A 22735-nucleotide genomic window follows, 5' to 3' on the forward strand; every position below is an offset into this window, starting at 1 on the left:
GGCGTGAAGCAATAGAGCGTGAACCCCTTCTAGAAGAAGAGCGTTCAGATGTCATTCGGATCATGATGACCTCCGATCAATCAGATCTTCCTGTAAGAGTGTCCATAAGGGTGAGGCGATGGCAATGCTCATCCTTTAGCGCTGCTGGAGGTAGAAGTGCTGGTCCCCGGATGATCAACACCTGCAACCTGCGGGTTCCTGCACGGAGAAACAAAGGGTTGAGGGTTACAGGACGACGAGGTCCCAAGATGGAGAAAGGCTTCGTCGTCATCAGGAGGGCATTGGAGAGGCGAATGAGAGCGATCACCTCTTCCGCACATGGAAGAGCCAGGAGAGGACGAAAGATGGACTTCGCACAGTTCCAGAGTGTGAGATGTTGAAGCCTCTGAAGATGGATCCATCTTAGCACTGCGCTGAAGGAGACGCAGCAACTCCTCCTTCGAAGGGAGTCCCAAAATCCCTAATGTTGGCCACATCTACAAAAGATCTGAAAGGGAAAAGGGCTCCCCAGCAGCTGGAGGTGAAGTTGCTCCTCTAGGGAAAGAAACAACCACTCCAGTACCCCGGGGTTGCCAAGGAGTTAGTCGGTTTGCGCTCCTACTCGAATGTCCCTCAGAAGAGTGTGAGAAAGAAGGAGCTTTTGAAAGAGATTTGCGGGTGGGAGTCGAAGAAGAAAGCGCTTTCCTCGCCCCTGAGGGAGAAAGATCGCGCTTGGCCTTCTTCTTCTGGCACCATGCAAATTTCTCCCATTGGGAGGCAAGCCACTCCCTACACTCTATGCAGGGGAAACCTAGCTCGCATCGATGCCCTCTGAAAGAAGGACATAAAAGAGTGCGGATCGGTCTCCAACGATGACATGAAGGTACCGCACACAGCACTTTCATGCCTTGGACAGGTTCACATGAGGACGATTGAGAGAAAACACGCACAACTGAAAAGAAAAAGAAGATAAAAAAGTCTTATGACAGTCTAGGGAGAGAGAGGACATATCCGATCTTTACCGAGCCAAAAGAAAAAGTGACGTACCTCACTGCTGTGAGAGTATACTCGTACATAGAGGGTGGCTGGATACCCCCCAACCACCCCCAGCCTACCCGCTCAAGCGGTTAGGCAGGGTTGCCACCTCGCACTTCAAGTCTAATGGCTACTTTCCAGCTTCGCCGAAAGATCATCCGAATAAATAACGGAAGATTTGTTAGTATAGGAACAGTTACTACATAACTCACCTGGTATGCCAATACATCTATGACTGGGCTTGACTATAAACAAAAAATTCACAATCCCACAAACTTAAATAAACTTACATGAAAGCTGGAACTAATGGGGATGATCCGCAAAATGCCTTATAATGATAATATCAATAACAAGTAAAGGGACTTTAGATAATAAAAAGTAAAATAAACGCTAGAGATATTAACATAAAAAAAAAATATAAATAGCAGTTTTTTTTGCAAGGACGTACCGATACGTCCATGGGGGTAAAGGGATGGGTTTTGTGAAACGTACCAGTACGTCCTTTGGTGGTAAAAGGGTTAAGTACCAGGAAGATTTTATAATTTAAAAGTTTCCTTTTCTTGTCATTTCACTAGAATTAAACATGCATATTATACAATATGAACATATTACATGAACCAATCAACTACCTGGTTTTAGAGGAATTTTACCTGGTTTTAGAGGAATTTTAACATTCAGTGAACATATGAGAGAGAGAGAGAGAGAGAGAGAGAGAGAGAGAGAGAGAGAGAGAGAGAGAGAGAGAGAGAGAGAGAGAGAGAGAGAGAGAATTTAAATACATCTAATTAAATTTCAGAAATTAGGCTTTAACAACTAAATAGGTCAAGACCCACAATTATGGAACACTATGTGCTACATCCATCCTTGTGACATCAAACTAAATACTACTTATAAAAACCTCAACAAATTACCTCGATCTGAATGGAGGAAGTCCAGAAACCATTTGATATATAATGCACCCTAATGCCCATAGATCTGAAGATGGCCCTATTCTTTTATTCTCTAATAATTCTGGCGAAACATACTGTGCAGTACCAACAAAACTGTTTTTTCGTCCTCTCCCATCTGTTGAGAAAATAATAAGAAATATTAAAAGATTAAATAACAAACAATACAATATGAAATTAAATGCAGCGAAATTACATCTTTGGGAAATTTTTCGCTAATGTCGGGTAACCATTCATGAATGCAATCACAATGGACACACAGTTTTTAATTAAAACTACATAAAACAGCACAGATTATGACCACATATTTTACATGAGCCATACATAACCCTGTAAACTTTGAAATAAAAGAGAACAAACAAAACTTACCATCCACCCCATCAATTTCTTCTTGTGTGAGAATTTTTGCTGATCCAAAGTCTGTGATTTTGATGTGCATCTTTTCATCTAGTAGGATATTTTCAGGTTTCAAATCTCTATAGGAAGATAAACAAAAATAACCAATGTTTTAATTATGAGGTACAGTATTTGAAACAGAAGAGTTATGAAAAGACAGTTCTTTTATATTTCCAGAAAAAAATAACACCTGTATGATAATGGGGTTTACAACAAGTATATACATGCCAAAACATGTTTCCTCTGGTAAGTTTAACATCTATCATATGCCATCTAAATTCTAATATTTTCTTCTAGAAGTCTGATATTTTCTCTTAAAATGAATACTTTAGTTCAAAACATACTTCCTTTTAATTATAAGCAAATGATATTCAGAAGCTTAAGGTTAAAGGTAGTGGCCCACCCAAGTGTTTAATCCCAACTAACACTGCTTTACCTGACTAAACACTCTAGCTCCAAATTCATTTACTCAACATGTCCACTGTTAATTTGTAGAATCTTAAAAATCTTCATCTGTGGAAGATTTGAGATTGATCTATTGTTATGAAACGGATTTTGACGTAGGAAAAATCTATTTCTGGGCGAAGGACCTGTGCCGCCCAGTGAATAAGCTCCATTTAAGCACTTATTCTTAGGTAATTTACTGCTAAATATACCAGAGAAAAAATGTAAAGGAGTGCTAGGTTAACTAGCTCGCTCACCTATTGGTGTCGGTATAAAATTGGGCGTATAATCCAGAGGTCCCGCACTATTTAGATTAATCCACGACAGAGAACCCCAATAGAGGAGAGCCGTTCAACCTCACTCGGTACTACTACAATGCATCCGCTCAGAACCCAACTCCTTAGCACCCAAAGTTTGGGGACTCCAAGGGAGAGGAGCTGGGAGGGTTCACTGGGCGGCACAGGTCCTTCGCCCAGAAATAGATTTTTCCTACGTCAAAATCCCTTTTCTGGGCTCGAACCTGTGCCGCCCAGTGAATCTATACAAGAGAAAAATGTCACCAAACTTGCAAAATAAAGGAAAAAACATAAGCGTAAGAGAAATACAGGATGCTTTAATCAGAGATGAGTACCAAAAAACAATTATAAGGGTATCTTAAATATGAACATAAATCCAATAAGGTAGGTATAATAATGCCGTGAGTGATAATATATACAGATACTCAGGAGCATAAATTTTACAAATATAATAACAGTATTCAGGTGCGAGACCAACGAATACAATAGGGTATAAATGAGGCAGGTAAGAGGGAGAGATAAAGAGTCAAGGCATTAACCTGTGAGTTACTCGGGAGTAACTACGCTCCCTGCGGCTACTGTAGAAAATTTTAGGGCTTCCAAATGTTTAAGGTAGTGTTTCTTGAACACTGACGGTGATTTCCACCCTGTATACCTGGAAAGGTCTGTAAAATTCATGTGGTGAAAGAAGTTCACCGAGGTGGCAACCGCCCTGATATCATGTGCAAGAGGAAAAGAGTCAGGGTTAGCTTGTTTAATAAAATACAAAATTTGTTGCCTGATCCCTTTAATAGTAATGGTACCGCCTTGTTCTCTAACGAATAGAGGCCCCGAGGAGTTGGAGGAGGTCCGGGATAGATAAGACCTAAGAGTAGTGACAGGGCACAGCGACGGATCTTGCGTGAGGGGAACAATTTTCCAGGAGGTCCATCTGTTTTGAGGATCTTCATTCTTAGCCAAAAAGAATTTGTTAGGAGAAAGAAGGACCTCCCCTGAAGGCAGAAAGTCAATATGACCCGGGTCTCTCGACAAGGCTGCCAATTCAGAAATTCTTGCCCCGGAAGCCAAGCTCACTAGGAAAAGTGTTTTCCTGAGAAGGGGCATGTAATCACAAGAACTGTTAATGGTATCAGAAGCCAATTTGAGTACGTCATTAAGGAACCAGGTCACCGGGGTAGGACGAGTAACCGGTTTCAGTCTGGCACAAGCTTTCGGAATTGAAGCTAACAAAGAGTCGGTTAAGTCTATGTTAAAACCCACTAGGAAGATCTTTTTCAGAGCCGATTTAATAGTGGTAATAGTATTGGCTGCCAGACCTGATTCTAATAAAGATCTAAAGAAAGTGACTGTAAGGTTCAAGTTCATACAGTTCACGTTTGAGTCTATTAAAAATTTTGCCAACTTTTTAACTGCAGAGTCATACTGACGGATGGTGGAATCCCGTTTATCTGATTCTAGGAACAAGGTGTTTTGAGGATCAATATTGGCACCATGCATAGCCGCAAACTTCATAAAGTCCATAAAGTTAGGGCGCTCTGAATGTTTGAGAAAGCGTACACAACGCGTGTTTGTACTATCTGAGACAGAACCGGATTGGGTATCGGGTGAGGGTATAGTCTCAACTCCCGCAGGAGAGGATACCAGTTGCTCTTGGGCCAGTTGGGTGCGACCAAGGCTACTTGTCCCTTGAAGGATCTCAGTTTGTCTAGAACTTTCAGCAAAAGATTCACCGGGGGAAAGAGATAAATCTTTTCCCAGTTGTCCCAATTCTGTGACATGGCGTCTGTGGCGTAAGCCTGAGGGTCTAGATTGGGAGCCACATATACTCTCAATTTGTGGTTGGATTCCGTGGCGAAGAGGTCCACTTGGAGACCGGGAACCTGAGAGAGAATCCACCGAAATGACTTTAGATCGAGTGACCATTCCGATTCTAGAGGGGAGGTCCGGGACAGGGCGTCTGCCACTACATTCCGGACTCCCGCCAGGTGGACAGCTGAAAGATGCCATCGGTTCGAGGCTGCTAGGGAGAATATGGCTACTAGAACATGGTTCAGAGGCCCTGACTTTGACCCGCCTCTGTTGAGGCAGCGGACCACCACTTCGCTGTCGAGGACCAGACGAAGGTGTTGTTTCTTGGGAAGAGCGAGACGTTTCAGGGTTAGAAGAACTGCCATGGCCTCTAGCACATTGATGTGAAAATGGCGGAACAAGGGAGTCCAAAGACCTTGAACTTTCTTGAGCTGAGAATAGCCGCCCCAACCTGATAGGGATGCGTCTGTGTGAATGATTAATTCCGGGGGCGGAAATCGAAGGGGAACTGACTTTGACAGACTGTTTGCTCTTGTCCAAGGAAGAAGTCTTTCCCGTAGAATGGGAGGAAGGCGGACTTTCCTGTCCCGGAGCTTCCGGTTCGCCCTCGAACGCCAGACACGATTGATATCTTTCAATTTTGCCTTCAGAAGAAGATCCGTCACTGAGGCAAACTGAAGGGACCCCAGAATCTTCTCTTGAAGCCGTCTGGAACTTACTTTGTCTTTGAGAAAGCGTTTGGTGTTTCTTGCAATCTCTAACCTCTTGGGTCTGGGAAGACACAGAGTATGAGATATAAGATCCCATTGCAGGCCGAGCCATTGGAACTTCGATTTTGGAAGAAGACGGGACTTCTTGAAGTTGATCTGGAAGCCTAGAGATTGAAGATAATGGATGACTTTGTGAGTGGCTTTTAGGCAATTTTGGGAGGTGTCTGACCAAATGAGCCAGTCGTCCAGATAGGCTACTACTTGAATCCCTTGATTCCTGAGTTCCTGAACAGCGACTTCTGCTAGCTTTGTGAAGATCCTTGGGGCAATGTTGAGCCCGAAAGGCATCACCTTGAAGGAGTAACTTTTGTCCCCTAAGCGAAAGCCTAGGTACGGACGGAAGTGTCTCGCTATCGGGACGTGATAGTAGGCGTCTGTAAGATCGATAGAGGTGGTGACGGCCCCACGGGGAAGTAAGGTCCGCACCTGCGAGACGGTAAGCATTCGAAACTTGTCGCATTGAATGGACAAGTTGAGAAGGGATAGATCTAGAATCACTCTTCTCTTGTCTGAATCCTTCTTCGGGACACTGAACAGCCGACCTTGAAACTTCAGATGTTTCGTTTCTTGTATGGCATTCTTTTGTAAAAGATCCTGGACAAATTCGACCAGGTCCGGAGTGGAATGTTGACGAAATTTGTTCGGAGGAGGAGGTCCTTGAATCCAACTCCACCCTAGTCCCTTGGAGATGATACTGAACGCCCAGGGACTGAACCTCCATTTGTTGCGGAAGGCATAGAGCCTCCCCCCTACCTGCTGCACCTCAGTATTGGTTTGAGGAGTTGCCTCCACGTCCGCCTCGGAAGTTCTTTCCTCTGCGAAAGGCTCTTCCCCTGCCTTTGTTCTGGTTAGAGCCACGGTGGTAGCCTCTACCTCTACCATAACTCTGGGAAGAGCTATGAGCCTCGTAGGACTGGTTAAAGGCAGGGGAAGTGGCGGAGGCACCAGAAAGCTGGCTCTTAGGTAGCAGAACGGTGACATAGTCATCCGAAGGAGCCCGAGAGGTGGAAGGCTGTGCAGGGGCAACAGAAGATGGAGGAAGAGGCAGCCGGAAGTTGGATGAAGCACTCTGTTGTTGCCTGAACTGGGTGGAGGTATATGGTCTAAGCTTCTTCCTACCCCGGGCTTGATAATTTGCGGGGTCATACTTGCGTTTAGGGGTCAAACCCCAACGGGCTTTAAGGCTCTGATTAACCCTAGTGGCCTCCGCCAAGACTTCCTCTACGAGATCCTCGGGGAAGAGATTTGAACCCCAACAGGAGGACCGGATGAGTTTATTAGGTTCATGCCTAATCGTCGCCTCAGCTAGAACATGCTTGCGACATCTGCGTTTAGCAGTAGCAAAGTCATATAAGTCATAATATAACGACTGTAGCGTAGCCTTGTTGAGAGACTTAAAAATACTCTCCGTATCGTAAGTCAAGGCTATCGACTCCGTGGATGTGGCCAGGTTTAGAGTACGGCCCACACGTAGGCGGGAATCATATTCCTGTTTAATGAGAGATTCCGGGAGACGGGGAAGCTTCTCACTAAACAAGACTGAGGCACAGTCTGCTGCAAGCTTGCCGGAGGTAAAGGTGGTATGGACATTGTCCCAACACTCAATACCTGAGGGAAGAAGGAGGGAGATTGGATCCACCTCTCGGATGGGAGGCAAGGGCTTCTCCTCCAGAGCATATTGAAAGGCAAGCTCTGCCACCTTATTGACGCATGGAGTCAAGGTGGTCTTGTCCATTAAGAACATCGTAAAGGAGCTTTTATGAGGCGTCAGCATGGTGTTAGTGCAGCCGATGTCATTCAAAAATCTGGCCCAAACAGATTGGGCTTGCTCCTTCGGGAAGATGACCGTCTCTTTGGGGACCTTGTCTAATCGGACTAAAGCTTCCTCGGTAAGTCTGGCATAACCATGAAATGGAAATGCCAGACCCGGAGGAAAGAATTCAAAGTCCTCTAGAGGGCGAGTGCCAAGGCCCTCCAGAGTCAACATTCCGTCTGAGAACGGGGAATGAAGAGCCATCCGCCAGGGGTTGTTCTTGGCAAACGGCGGGAGCTTAGAGGCATCCGGTATGAGAGAGCTTTGGACTCTCTCCGGAGCTCCTTGCTCTAAAGCCCCAATTCTCTGACCGAAGTTAGAGAACATCGTGTCCATCCTCGACTGCATCTCCGAAACCAACTTTTCCTGCATCTCCGACACGATGCGAAGCATAGCTGATTCGGAAAGGCCCGGGCTAGCAGCAGGAGGGGCGGAAGGAACTCCCGGGTCGTGAGACTTAGAGGAGGAACCAGAGGTCTTTGAAGACGGGTTCGTACCATGTTTAGAGCCATGAGAAGTCTTGTGAGGCTTGCGAGCTTTGGGTAAGGTCCTTGAAGTAGACTTATCCTTAGGGGGAACCGGGTATGAACGTTGAGACGAATCACGGTCCCCAGAAAATCCAAGAAAGGAAGAGCGATCAGAAGAAGAAGAAAGAGCGGGGCTGAGGATAGGAATCTCAGCGCCGGACACACCTGCCTCACTTACCACCCTACCTGTATCCGGCTCGTCTAGCAACATTGGTTCGACGTCCAGGTTCATGGAGGCAACATTGTCCTCCAGACCTCCGGGGGCGTCCGATGGATCTTGCTCTGGGTCGATGAGACCCGTTATAGTGGCATCAATGTGGGCAATGATGGGAGCTGCCACATGCCTAGCCACAGCAGCTGAAGACTTGGCGTTGGGGTAAACCATGGTGCAGTAGTCCTCAGATAGGACGTACGGCCGCTTAGACTTTACATTCCGGGCAAAACCACCAACCCACACTTTCAGTGTGGCCCGAGCCGCAGACTTTTGCTCCGGGGATGCCTGAAATAATAGTGGGAATTATAAAAGGGAAACTCCCAATGGTCCTTCAAGACCATAGATATCTTACTAATAGTAAATAAAATAAGAAGGCAATATAGCCAACGGGACTCACCGAGTCAGATCCAAGGGTAGTGATGAGGTCGAAGCAAATCACACAGTTATCCGGGTGCCATACCACAACGTCTTCCAGTTGAACCCCACAAGGGGCGTGAGATCGGCAGACGGAGTGGCCACAAGGCTGGTGCAGAACAGCTGCACAGGCCGGCGTCAGACAATGCACCATCTGTAAAAAGAATAGTATATGAGAAACTGTAATTCTCTTAATTAGGGGCGGGTCTGGAGGACCCGGGCCTAACATAGGTCTAACACAAGATTAGAGCTTAACTGTACTATTCTATAAGTGGCCTAACATAGGTCTAACACAAGAATAGAGCTTAATTGTACTATTCTTTTAAGTAGGGCCTAACATAGGTCTAACACAAGATTAGACTGTAAAAAATAAAATAATTTTTTTTTTTTTTTTTTTTTTTTTTTTTTTTTTTTTTTTTAGGGGCGGGTCCGGAGGACCCGGGCCTAACATAGGTCTAACGCAAGGTTAGAGCTTAACTATAATATTCTTACATAGGGGCGGGACCGGGGGTCCCGGGCCTAAACATAAGTCTAACTTGAAACTAAAGTATAGCCATCCATTCCGGTCAAGCCGGGAGCATAAAAAAGGATGCAAAAACAAGGAATTAAGACACATAGTGTCTGATTTCCCGGGGTGGGGTAGACCCCGGGCCGGGATATAAAGGTATATTCAATACCAATTCCTTTAGGGACTCCGGGGTAGTGATCTGTCATATATAATCATCATAGGAAATGTTATAAAATAATAGGGGGGCGGAACTGTAACTAAGAACTGCCAATCGAACCCGGAGGGTTTCGTATAACATAAGCCAGAATGAAAAGTGAATATAAAATAGGGTACACCGGGATCCAACTCTGTAGACCGGTGGCCAACCAGACTAGACAGAGACTAAACCGCCGGGCCACCCGGAGGACAAAGTCCATAAACACTTAACTACCCCCTCTAAAAGGAGGGAAGGCAACGGTCCCTTAGTGGAGGGGGGAGAAGCCTAGCCTCCCACCTAGCTAGAGGGGGAGCGTGGGGGAGGATCACGTGATACGAGGCAGCAGGGCTACCAACTGACGATCCCCAACCAGACAGATCAAACGGAGTAATGGCACAAATATTCATTATAATAATAATAATAGCGTTAAATATATGAATAAACACATAGAAAATTTTTGGGCAAGGCATGCAACATAAATAATTAAATCGCAAAAGACACACCTGATGGCTAAAATAACATTGCCGCCTTAGCACGGTCGGCAGCCATAGCGATACGTAAATGATATCGGCCCAAAAATTGAACCACGAGGATTCTAAACGCTAAATAATGAATATTCACAATAACAAATAATATTTGATAATAAAAATAATACACATAGTAACACCGCAAGTGAAAATTAAAAGCTCTCAAAAACAGGAGTACCAACTGTAGTGAAATCAAGCAAGATCGGTATGAACGAAGAGAATAAACTCCTATAATATAAATATTAAACGATCTAGGTTGCTCAAAACACAGTAAAACCCAGCTTGGTACTTAACTTGGACGGTGTCTCCTGGGAAACCGACGAAGAAGCCATAATTCACTAGAAAATATCCAAAAATTGAGAGCACTAGAAAAATGCGGGTTACTGCACAAGTCGTGCTAAACGGAGTTGAGTTCTGAGCGGATGCATTGTAGTAGTACCGAGTGAGGTTGAACGGCTCTCCTCTATTGGGGTTCTCTGTCGTGGATTAATCTAAATAGTGCGGGACCTCTGGATTATACGCCCAATTTTATACCGACACCAATAGGTGAGCGAGCTAGTTAACCTAGCACTCCTTTACATTTTTTCTCTGGTATATTTAGCAGTAAATTACCTAAGAATAAGTGCTTAAATGGAGCTTATTCACTGGGCGGCACAGGTTCGAGCCCAGAAACATATTTTTTATAGATATCCCCCCCAAAAAAAAAAACTTTGACCGCCAATTTTTCAGAGAAATTAAAACAATTTTCTGTTGATTGACCAATATTTACCATTCATATATTTAAAGATAGGAAATTTTATGCTCTAAAATTCATAGGATATTGGAAAATTATAAAAACTTACATATGAAAAAGAGCAATCTTTACTATATTGCCAATGTTTAGAAAAAAAATACATATAAAAGAATTAGGATGAATAAGGCAAATATGTTCTACATAATATTTGCTTATAAAATTATCCTTAAAAAGGGATTTTAACGTAGGAAGAAATCTATTTCTGGGCGAGAGACCTGTGCCGCCCAGTGAAATGCTCCTTTTACATCATTTCTAAGGTAATAACTGCTATGAATTTTACCAGAGAAAAAATTGTATGGGAATGCTAGGTTGAACCCAGCTCGCTCACCTAATAAGGTGTCGATATAAACAACTGGGGCGTGATTAAATCACAACCAGAGGCCTTGCACCATTTAGATATCTCCTGTCAATATCCCCGAACAGCAAGGTGCCGTTCAACATCCTAGCTCTGAAACGCTACTACGAACGATCCCACCCACGCCAGTGACGTTACTCCTATAGCACCCCAGATTGGGGCCCGACAGGGAGGGACGGGTGGGTTCACTGGGCGGCACGGGTCTCTCGCCCAGAAATAGATTTTTCCTACGTCAAAATCCCTTTTCTGGGCTCTGACCTGTGCCGCCCAGTGAAATAGTACCAGAGAATAGGAACCCAAAATGGCTAACTACCTGGGGAGAAAAATAACACAAAAATAACATAGATGGTGGTTTAATATCAAACAGGGGGGATTAGGAATCCCGTAAATACGTGATCAACATGGATATGAAAGTGATAATTAAACATTGTAATCAAAACAAAAAGGAAACCCGTAGGTAAGCATTGAATATAGATATGAAAAATGATAAACAAGCTTGGTAAACAATTCAACAAGATAACCCGTAGGTAAGAATTTAACATAAATATGAATATAAAAAATGGTAAACAATCCCATCAAGTAAAACCAAGCAAAAAGCAGATCCATAAACACATACTTAGTGTAAAAATAAAATCAGCACGGTGAATTTCAAGAACAGATAAAATCAAAAACAATTCGTGGAAATTGATCACAATGTAACATAAAATAATACACCATAAGGGTGTATGGTAAAGGGCAAACAAAATCAGGTAGGAACAATAAGTAAGCCAGGCAGGAGGGAAAGAGGATAGAGCAAGATGTTGTGATTAGGACTCAGTACTTTCAGGAGGAACTACATTGCTTGCTGCTACTGTGGCAAATTTAAGAGCTTCTAAAGGTTTTAGGTAGTGGCGCTTGAAAACTTTAGGGGACTTCCAACCCGTATATTTTGAGAGCTCATCAAATTTCATGTGGTGGAAAAAGTTAATTGAAGAAGCCACAGCTCAAATATCATGGACATGAGGGAATGATTCAGGATTAGCTTGTTTAATAAAATAAAGAATTTGTTGTCTGATTCCCTTAAGGGTAATGGTTCCTCCATGTTCTCTAATAAATAAAGGCCCTGTGGTTGTGGTGGAAGTTCTACTTAAGTAGGATTTCAGGGTGGTAACTGGACACAGGGATGGATCCCGAGGAAGTGGAACAATCTTCCAGGGAGACCACCTGTTTTGGGGGTCCTCATTTTTTTTGCCAGGAAAACTTTGTTGGGGGAGGGAAGGACCTCACCCAAAGAGAGAAAATCTATATGACCTGGGTCTCTAGATAAGGCTGACAATTCTGAGATTCTGGAGCCCGAGGCGAGGCTCAAAAGAAAAAGTGTCTTTCTTAATAATGCCATATAGTTACAGGATTCATTCGAGGTGTCAGAGGCTAGCTTTAGAACATCGTTCAAAAACCAGGAAACTGCGCTAGGGCAAGTTGAAGGTTTTAATCTGGCACAGGCTCTCGGAATGGATGAGAAATATAAATCCGTCAGATGAATGTCAAAGCCGACATGGAAGATCTTTTTCAAAGCCGACTTGATCGTAGTAATGGTATTGGCTGTCAGGCCCAATTCAAAGAGAGTTCTGAAGAATGTCACAGTTAGGTTCATTGTCATTTTCTCAACTTGGGAATCTTTCAGAAACTTTGCTAGTTTCTTGACAGCTGAGTCATATTGACGGAGGGTGGATTCTCTTTTGTCAGATTCCAGGAATAGGGTATTCAGAGGATCGATGTTTGCACCTTGTTGAGCTGCGAACTTCATGAAGTCCATAAAGTTAGGGCATTCAGAATCCTTGAGGAAGCTAACACATTTCGAATTTGTACTACTTGTGTTAGTACAGGATTGGGAATCCGCCGGGGGCGGAGGCCTAGCTCTAGTAACAAGGGGAACCAGTTGCTCTTGGGCCAGTTGGGGGCTACCAGAGCCACTCGACCCTTGAAAGATCTGAGTTTGTGCAAAACTTTCAGCAGGAGATTTATCGGAGGAAACAGATAAATCATCTTCCAAGTGTTCCAATCTAGTGACATAGCGTCCATGGCATAAGCCTGAGGGTCCAGGTTGGGGGCTACGTAACAATCTAGTTTGCGATTGGACTCCGTCGCAAACAGGTCCACCTGGAGACCCGGGACTTGAGATAAAATCCACTGGAAGGATCGATTGTCTAGTGACCATTCCGACTCCAGTGGAGTCGTCCGGGAAAGTGCGTCTGCCACCACATTCCGGACTCCCGCTAGATGGACTGCTGATAGATGCCACTTGTGCGATGCCGCCATGGAGAAAATTGTCAACATGACGTGGTTTATGTGGGTTGATCTGGAGCCTCCTCTGTTGATGCAGTGGACTATGACTGCACTGTTGAGGACCAGTCTGATATGGAGATTCCTGGCTGGGCTGAGACGTTTTAAAGTGAGGAAGACTGCCATGGCCTCTAGGACGTTGATGTGCATTTGTTGAAAGATCGGTGACCATAACCCTTAGACTTTCTTGTGTTGGCAGTAACCTCCCCACCCTGTTAAGGAGGCGTCTGTATGAACGACGAGTCCCGGGGCCGGATGTTGCAAGGGAACCGACTTGGAAAGATTTTTGATCTTCGTCCAAGGCTGCAGACTTTTTCTCAGGATTGGGGGAAGACGAGCTCGCCTGTCTCGACATTTTTTGGTTGCTCTGGAGCACCACACTCTGTTTATGTCCTTTTGTTTGGACCTTAGGACGATGTCTGTCACCGAGGCGAACTGTAAGGAACCCAGGATCCTCTCCTGGTTCCTCCTGGACGTCAACTTGTCCCTGAGAAACTGTTTCGTATTCTTCACTATTTCCTTCCTTTTGGTTTTTGGGAGGCACAACGTATGGGAACTTAGGTCCCATTGTAGCCCCAGCCATTGAAACTTGGTCTCCAGGACCAGGCGGGATTTCTCGAGGTTGACCTGAAATCCTAATTGTCAAAGGAAGGAGAGGACCTTGTTCGTTGCTATGTGGCAGTTCCGGACGTTGTCCGACCAGATCAGCCAATCGTCGAGATAAGCCACTATTTGTATTCCCTGAGTTCGAAGGTCCTGAATTACCGTCTCTGCTAATTTGGTGAAGATTCTGGGCGCTATGTTGAGGCCGAATGGCATCACCTTGAATGCATAGGCTTGATTGCCTAGCTTGAAGGCCAGAAACGGACGAAAATGCCTTGCTATTGGAACGTGATAGTAGGCATCTGTAAGATCTATGGAGGTGGTGACGGCCCCACGGGGAAGTAAGGTCTGCACCTGCGAGACGGTAAGCATGTGGAATTTGTCGCAGCGAATGAAGGAGTTTAGACGAGACAGGTCCAGGATTACTCTTCGTTTGTCTGAGCCTTTCTTTGGCACGCTGAATAAGCGACCTTGAAATCTTAAGCGATGTATGCTTTGGATTGCGTTCTTTTGCAACAGATCCTTCGTGAATGAATGTAGCTCTTCCGTTGGAAGCTGGTAGAAACTGTTCGGTGGAGGGGGTCCCTGAATCCAGCTCCACCCCAGACCTTTTGAGATTATGCTGGAAGCCCAATTGCTGAACTTCCAGTGGTCCCGAAATTTGTACAGTCTCCCTCCTACCTGCGAGTTCTCAATGGTTGGAGGATTATTTGCCGCCCCTGCCTCCGCGGAAAGACTTGCCTCGGTGGGAACCCCTTCCGCCACCTCGGGCACGAAAGGCACCTCTGGAACCCCTGTGGCGCTGGTAGCCATGGAAAGAACCCTGAGATTCATACGTGGGGTTAAAGGCGGGGGAGGTTGTGAATGAAGACGAGGCGACTTGGGCTTGAGGGACCAACACGTACTGTTGTTGTTGATGGCCCTTTGAGGTAGAAGGCTGGGAACCTTGAGGAACAGACTGAACTGGGACTGGTTGTACCACTTGGAGAGAAGGTCTAAATTGCGAGGAGTGGAAGGGCCTCAACCTTTTCCTACCTCGGATTGGGGTACTAGCTGACTCATACTTCCTCTTAGGGACTAGGCCCCACCTAACCTTGAGGCTTTGGTTGGCTCTAGCTGCCTCGCTGAGAACCGAATCCACTAGGTCCTCCGGGAAGAGATCCGGACCCCAGACTGAGGGTTTGATGAGCCTATTAGGTTCGTGTCTAATCGTAGCCTCAGACAGTACATGTCGTCGGCAACGGAACCTGGCATTATGAAAATCATAGGCATCAGTCAGTAAGGTCTGCAAAAGGGATTTGGTGAGGACCTTAAAGAGAGGTTCCTCGTCGTAAGTGGCAACGGTCAATTCGGAAAGAGTAACCGAATTAATCGACCTACCGAGCCTACACCTGGTGTCAAACTCGAATTTAATCAGAGACTCCGGAAGTTTAGGAAGGCATTCACTGAACTGCGTCGAAGCACAGTCCGGGCTCAGTTTGCCCACCGAGAAGGTAGATGGGGCGTTCCGCCAACATACATTATCCCCCAGGAAGAGAAGGGAAGTCAAGTCCGTCTCTCTGAGTTGAGGTAAGGGCTTCTCCTCCTTGGTAGCCTGATAGGCAATCTCCATGATCTTGGTCGCGCATGGAGTCGGGGTCTGCTCGTTGACCACAAACATAGTATACGAGCTCTTGTAGGCTGTGATCATTGTATTCATACAGTCCCATTCATTGAAGATGCGGACCAAAACAGACTGTGCCTGTTCTTTAGGGAAAATCCCGGTCTCTTTCGGGACCTTATCCAGGCGGATTAGAGCCTCCTCTGTTAGGCGAGCATAGCCGGGGAAAGGAAATTCAAGACCCGGCGGGTAGAACTCGTAGTCCTTGAGAGGCCGAGTTCCGAAACCTTCTATGGATAACATGCCATCCGAGAGGGGGGCATGTAATGCTAACCGCCAAGGGTTGTTTTTGTTGAAAGGTGGGAGCTTAGAGGCGTCGGGGATGGGATATTGCTGCTGTGGTGGCAGCCCCGAACGCATGAGTCCCTGAACCATGGTCTCCACATTAGTCATTCTCTCTCGTAACATTGTTTCAAAACGAGAGAACATCTTTTCCGAAAATTCCTTTGGGTCAAATGATTCCGGGGGGGAGGGGAACAGGTGCCGGAATGGAGACTACTCCCTGAGAGGTCGAGGGCACAGCAACTGAGTCTTTAGAGACTCTAGTGGAAGAAGATTGCGACTTCTTTATTACCTTAGAAATGATGTAAAAGGAGCATTTCACTGGGCGGCACAGGTCAGAGCCCAGAAATGCTTTTTAAATGATGAAAATCGGTCGAAAAATGAAAAAGTAGATTAAGTTTTTTTAAATGACCCCGAAATAACATTGTTTTAACAAGGCAGAGTCGTACCCCTTAATGTACGAATCAGTGCCCATACAAAACTTTGCTGCTATGTATAAAATTTCAAATAAAACTGAATGCTAGCAAAGTTGAGCCCTGGAGTGTTTCTTTATTCTTGGAAGACAAGTGCTTCAAACAAGCACGTCTGATATTCCTGTTGTTTGTTATTTCTTCCTTATCGAAATTGAATGCCTGATCATAATCGGGCACTTATGTTTAGGGCTTAAACATGTTAAGGGAGTAAGGGATATTACAATTCTGAAAGTAATTTGTATTTTCCCCAAATAAGCCAACCGAGTCTGGATCCAAGAAATGATTATCTGAAAAACTCAAGAATCCTATACAGGAACTTGAGGTTTTCTAGGCATAAATCTTATAAGGGAGAGAGAGAGAGAGGGATTTGTAGGAAATGTCACATCTCCCACTAATTCTATTTCTTGCAATGTAGAGAAACTCTGGATCTTACCGGAATTTGTTTATGAAGACACTCCCTGCGGGAAGTTCTTTGATTCAGAAGAGAAGTGTGAGGTTGACCCAAATTTTATCGGAGACCATTGCCAGAGGAAGAAAACTACTCTAGGTGATCCTGATCCACAGTAGAATCAAATGTGAGGATCACCCTCATGAGTACTAGAGACTTGTTGAACAGAACTCACCCTTGCACTCTTAGAAGACACTAAGAGTTATGTACATCGTTGCAGTAGAGTAAACCACCTATTCTAAACCCCGTAAAAGGTCTAGTAAGGTCAGTCACACTGAGCGCACATTCAAGCGTGTGCAAGCAACCATACCAGCATGTTTTGAAGAAAGACATACACATGCTCCAAAGAGCTAGCATACTCAGGTGAAAGCTCAGGTAAGAGTCCAGTTTTCAGCATGAGTGTGCACTGAGCGCGTTGCGTGTTTCTTGATAGGGTGCATTCAGCCACCCTTAATGTAAGCTGAACACTTTGTGCGTTTAATGATAGTGTGCTTTTAGATGAAAGTCCTGTGTTCACTACGAGCGCACAATGAGGGCTTTCCACATTTGATGATAATGTGCATTCAGATAAAAGACCTAAACTCACCTCGAACGCACGTTAAGCGTTTTGCGTTCAGGTGAAAGTCCTGCGTTCACCTTGAGCATACGCTGATGGAAGTTGAGACATGCAAGTAATAAACATGTCTCCTCTACAGGGGTAACCGCAGACTAAGTCTGACGATTAGCCAGCAAAGCAATCGGCTTCCAATAAGAGAGGTTGAGATCGTTGAATCAATATCACTCTCTAGGATACCTATTGCCTGCATGCATAAACAAAGAAGGAAACAGAATTCCTTCGGGAAGGAGCCTATTCCTTCAACTTCAGGAAACTGTACCTCTAAGGAGGCAATGGTGAGAATCCTGCATTCACCTTTGGCCAACATATAGAGTTGAAGGAGACATGTTATCATTAATCATGTCTCCCACTCTAAGGCAATATCCCAAGATGCGATAGTGTCATGCCGGGAACAAATACCAACGAACACCTCGTTATAAAATTTTAACTGCCTCCAGCTTCACTGTTATCATCTCTTATGTAACAGACAAAGGTTTGCATTTGTGGCAAAACAAATAAAAAATAGATGAGGAGAAGTACAGTATAACCTTGCAATGACAGACACCACTATAACAGATTTCTGATATAACAGACTAAATAACCAGAGTATTGTTTGGCTACCATTGTAAAGGTCACCCTAAGAAGACAGCCATAGTTCTAAAATCGTTATATTTATTTACAGTACTGCATATCATTTTAAACAAAGGTAATAAAATAACAAATTTTGAAACAATATGTATTTTTCCAAGCTATATGACAAATTTGGAAGTAATTTGTATTTTTCTAACAATACAAACCTGTAGCTATATAAAGGGATATTACTTTTGGCAAAGCTGGAAGTCTAGCCAAAAGACTTTTAGCGAGGTAAAACCACCCATCCTCAGGTTAGCTGGCTACCCGACTCAAACACACACACCTGTATTGTATCGTCGCTTTTTATTGCAGGCAGGACTTATCGGGGGAGAGGTGATGGCAGGGCAATTTGCATAAATAGCAAAAGGCTTGTTTCGCTAGGAAAACTACAAATTACTATACTTCCAAAATTGTCATTTGTTCCGATACTAATAGAGTGGAACCTCTACATCCGAACGTATCTACATCCGAATTTTCCAACATCCGAAGTAAAATTCGAGCAAATTTTTGACTCTACACACGAATTTTATTTCGACACACGAAGTAAGCAATTTTCGTCGTACCGGTTGTATCCAAATTTTTCGACACGCGAAGTACAATTCGAACACGTTCCGACTCTACACCCGAACGTTTTTTTCGACACCCGAAGTAAACAATACTCGTACGCGTAGTCGGTGCTCATAGCGCCTGAAGTGTTTTTTATTTCCGCCGATAGAAGGCAGCACATCGACCTCGGAGGGACGCTCAATTAGCGGGGCTTGGGTCAGTCCTCTGTTCTCGTCGGCTTCTTGCGGTTATGCACTGTGAGTTCTGCTATTAACTCTGTTTTAATCGTGATTTTTTACGTGCATCCTTTAACGGTAATTTACGTAAAGTATGGGTCCTAAAAGGCTTAGTTTTGCCAGTGGTAGTGGTAGTGGTGAGAAAAGGAAGAAGGAAATGCTTTCTTTAGAAATTAAGCAGGAAATTATTGAAAAACATGAGCGTGGCGTCCGCGTGAGTGAACTTGCTAAACAGTATGGCCGTAATATGTCGATGATCTCGACAATCCTTAAACAGAAGGAAGCTATTAAAGCAGTGAAACCTTCTAAGGGGATCACCATAATTTCCAAACGCCGTACCCCTATCATAGAAGAGATGGAACGACTTCTACTAGTGTGGATTAAGGATAGAGAGATCGTTGGCGACACCATCACCGAGACCGTCATCTGCGAGAAGGCGCACGCCATCTTTACGGACTTGAAGGAGGAGAGCTCTGGGGGTGATGCTGGGGAGAGTTCAACCGAGCCTTCCTCAGATGATTTCAAGGCATCTCGTGGCTGGTTTGAGAAATTTAAGAAATGGTCCGGGATTCATTCAGTTGTTCGCCACGGAGAGGCTGCTAGTGCGGACACAAAGGCTGCAGCTGACTTTGTCAAGAACTTCGAAAAGATCGTGCAGGAAGAAGGCTACGTAGAGCAGCAGGTGTTTAATTGTGATGAAACCGGGATGTTTTGGAAGAAGATGCCGAGTCGAACTTACATCACTGCCGAAGAGAAGAAATTGCCTGGGCATAAGCCAATGAAGGATCGGTTGACTCTTGCCTTATGTGCCAACACTAGCGGGGACTTTAAAGTCAAGCCCTTACTGGTTTACCATTCAGAGAATCCTAGGGCCTTTAAAGCACATAACGTTGATAAGGATCAGCTTCATGTTTTCTGGCGATCCAACTCGAAGGCCTGGGTCACTAGGCAATTCTTTGTGCAATGGGTTAACCAAGTTTTCGGCCCTTCTGTGAAAAAGTATCTTCATGAAGAGAAATTGCCTTTAAAGTGCCTGCTATGCCTTGACAATGCACCCGCTCACCCCCCCCCCCCCCCGGAGTTGAAGATGATATCTTCGATGAATTCAAGTTCATAAAGGGGCTGTATCTTCCACCGAATACCACCTCTATCCTCCAGCCCATGGACCAGCAAGTCATCTCTAATTTTAAGAAGCTGTCCACCAAGCACTTATTTAAGCAGTGCTTTAATGTCACGCAAAGCACCAACTTAACTTTGCGTGAATTTTGGAGGGGCCACTTCAACATCGTGCACTGCTTGAAGATCATAGATCAGGCTTGGGTGGGATTAACTCGACGGACCCTCAATTCTGCCTGGAAGAAGCTGTGGCCTGATGCAGTTTCTCCCCGAGATTTCGAGGGTTTTGACCCCGAACCTGATCCCGTGGTGGGTGCAGCGGAAGCCCTAGAGGAAATCGTCTCCCTTGGCAAGTCCATGGGTCTGGAGGTCGACGCAGATGACGTTACGGAACTCGTCGCCGAACATCACGACGAACTTACCACGGATGAGCTCAAGGAACTCCATGCTATGTCGGAGCACATGAGTGATGACGAGGAAGGGAGCAAGGAGGTAGAACATGTGTTAGGTTCGGCGCATATAAAAGAGGTGTTAGGAAAATATCAAGACGTGGTCGACTTCATCGACAAATACCATCCAAAAAAATTGCAGGTTTGTCGTGTAGTTTCTCAATTCGATGATGTTTGCCTAACTCACTTTCGAAACATTCTGAAAAGCCGTACCAAGCAATTATCTATCGATAATTTCTTTAAAAAAACTGCGAAGCGAACTCGTGATGAAGAGGATGTAAGTGATTCGAAGAAAACGGCAAAGAGTGAAGCGGAAGAAAGTGAAACAAAGAAAACGGAAAAGAGTGAAGCGAAAGAAATTCAGTCGATTTTAAATGTAGTGAGTGAAAGTGATTAAAATTACGTAATCATCAAAAAGAAAAAAAGAAAATGTAAATAAAAATATAAAATATAAAAATAAAAAAAAATAAGCTAAGTTATGTTAAAGTTCACTTAGTGTAAGTTAGAATAAGTTACGGTAGTGTACGTTTATCGTAGTTAACCTCTCTACCTCCTCGCCGCCCGTCCGTCTCCTCTCTACGTAGCAAGACTAACAACACCTGCGCTGGAGTTTCTAAGGTAAAGTGACGCTAAAAACCCGTTTCTTATTTATAATTTTTTGTTAATTCTTCTTATTTACATGACTATTCTTCTTATTTACATGTCTATTATCTAATTTAGTGTTCATTATTCTCTTGGGAAAATTATGTGTAGTAGTTTATTAAGAAGTTATCATAGGTTTTTGGGCTCAACCACGGATTAATCCTATTTCAATGTATTCTTATGGGAAAATTCGTTTCGACATCCGAAGTTGGTTCTGGAACGGATTAAATTCGCATGTAGAGGTACCACTGTATACAGTAAACCCTCGCTATTTATAGGGATTGACTTATCCTTTTCAAGGGTGTAAGTACGAACCAACAAGCTGGTCTTTGACCCGAGGTTTTCACATACGTGTTCCGCATGTATCGAAGAAATCCTGACACCTCGCCAAAACAATTCTTTCAAAGCACGGTCAGCGGCCTGAGCAATCTGCGTGAATGTGATACTAGCAGTGTGACTAATCTAGATATGAATTCTCAGAAATGTAGGAATCTTAGAATCAACCATAGACGTTACCCAATCCCACCTCGAAAGGGGGCATGGGGATGTAAAAACGGATTTTGAGCGAAGTGAAAAATCTGTTTTTGGGTGAAAGAGCCATGTCGTCCTGATGGAAGTTCCTTCATAAGTAGCTTCCGAGGTTATATGTGACTACAGTGATATATCACAGAGAATTTACCGAAGGTATCTAGAATTCTAACTCCTGGAGCGAGTATCCCTCAAAAATTTCACAAAGGGATATCGCGTAAGAACGTATCTTGACACATCTCACAGCTATTTACACCCCAAAATAGCGTTTTCACTTCGAGAGGGAAAAGTGGCAAGAAAAATAGGAGAGTCGTTAAAGAGATAAACACTCGATTCTCCTAATGTACTGTAAATAGTTCGCCCAATCGTCACCAAGAGGCGCCACCAAGCCATTCTTTGTAGCTTCGTAGGTGTTGCAGATACAGTACCAAGGGGAGGGATTCATATCCTTTTACTAAAGGAGGGTGGGTCCATCAGGACGACATGGCTCTTTCACCCAAAAATAGATTTTTCACTTCGCTCAAAATCCGTTTTTTGGGCTTAGGCCATGTCGTGCTGATGGAAGTTTACCAGAGCATTAATGTATCTGTGGATTTATAATAGTGCCGTTATCTTGAATTAACTATTTCCTATTTGGTCAACAAGACCAAAGACACTTGATGTTACCGTAATACATCAATCAACTGAGCATACCATATGCCAGCTCTTTCTGCCCGCTACAGGGAAAAGTCTATATAGACTCTAGGAAAAAACCCGAAAATTGTGAGTTCAAATGAACAATTAGCAAGCAGAAGTATATCGTGTCCTTATATACGTAAAGCATAGTTTGTACTAATAGGTAATGAATAGAATACTGTACCTCCCAGGTCCGGATCTAGACAGATAGGTTTATGTTCATGTAGGAATCATAAAACAGTAATATAGACATAGTACAACCTAACTTAACTGTTTGCATGGTAAAGAAGACTTTAGTCTTACAAAGTCCTAAGAGGATCAAGGATGCTCTGATATACATGATCTATAAAATCTTGAGGCGAAAGAGACGCAAAGATTCCTTCCATTGTTTATTTACAAGAAACACAGAAATCATAATTGAAATTAGTATATTTATGCATAAAAAGCATAACAGTAATAACAAAATAAATAAGTTTCATCTGAAAGAGAAACAAAAGCCACTCA

At 44.1% G+C, this 22735-nt stretch overlaps 1 protein-coding gene across 2 annotated transcripts in view; it reads right to left on the minus strand.

Annotated features, from left to right (window-relative positions):
* Positions 1-22735, minus strand: part of Pdk1 (Phosphoinositide-dependent kinase 1) — a 776015-nt gene that overhangs the window by 374187 nt on the left and 379093 nt on the right. For both annotated transcript variants that reach the window (XM_068378675.1, XM_068378674.1), the window contains exons 8-9: positions 2331-2437; positions 1926-2079 (exon numbers count right to left, since the gene is read on the minus strand). In XM_068378675.1, coding sequence (XP_068234776.1) covers positions 1926-2079; positions 2331-2437 — 261 coding nt within the window. The remainder of the gene's footprint in view (positions 1-1925; positions 2080-2330; positions 2438-22735) is intronic.

The sequence above is a fragment of the Palaemon carinicauda genome, chromosome 8 (assembly GCF_036898095.1).
Source record: "Palaemon carinicauda isolate YSFRI2023 chromosome 8, ASM3689809v2, whole genome shotgun sequence".
NCBI lineage: Eukaryota > Metazoa > Arthropoda > Malacostraca > Decapoda > Palaemonidae > Palaemon > Palaemon carinicauda.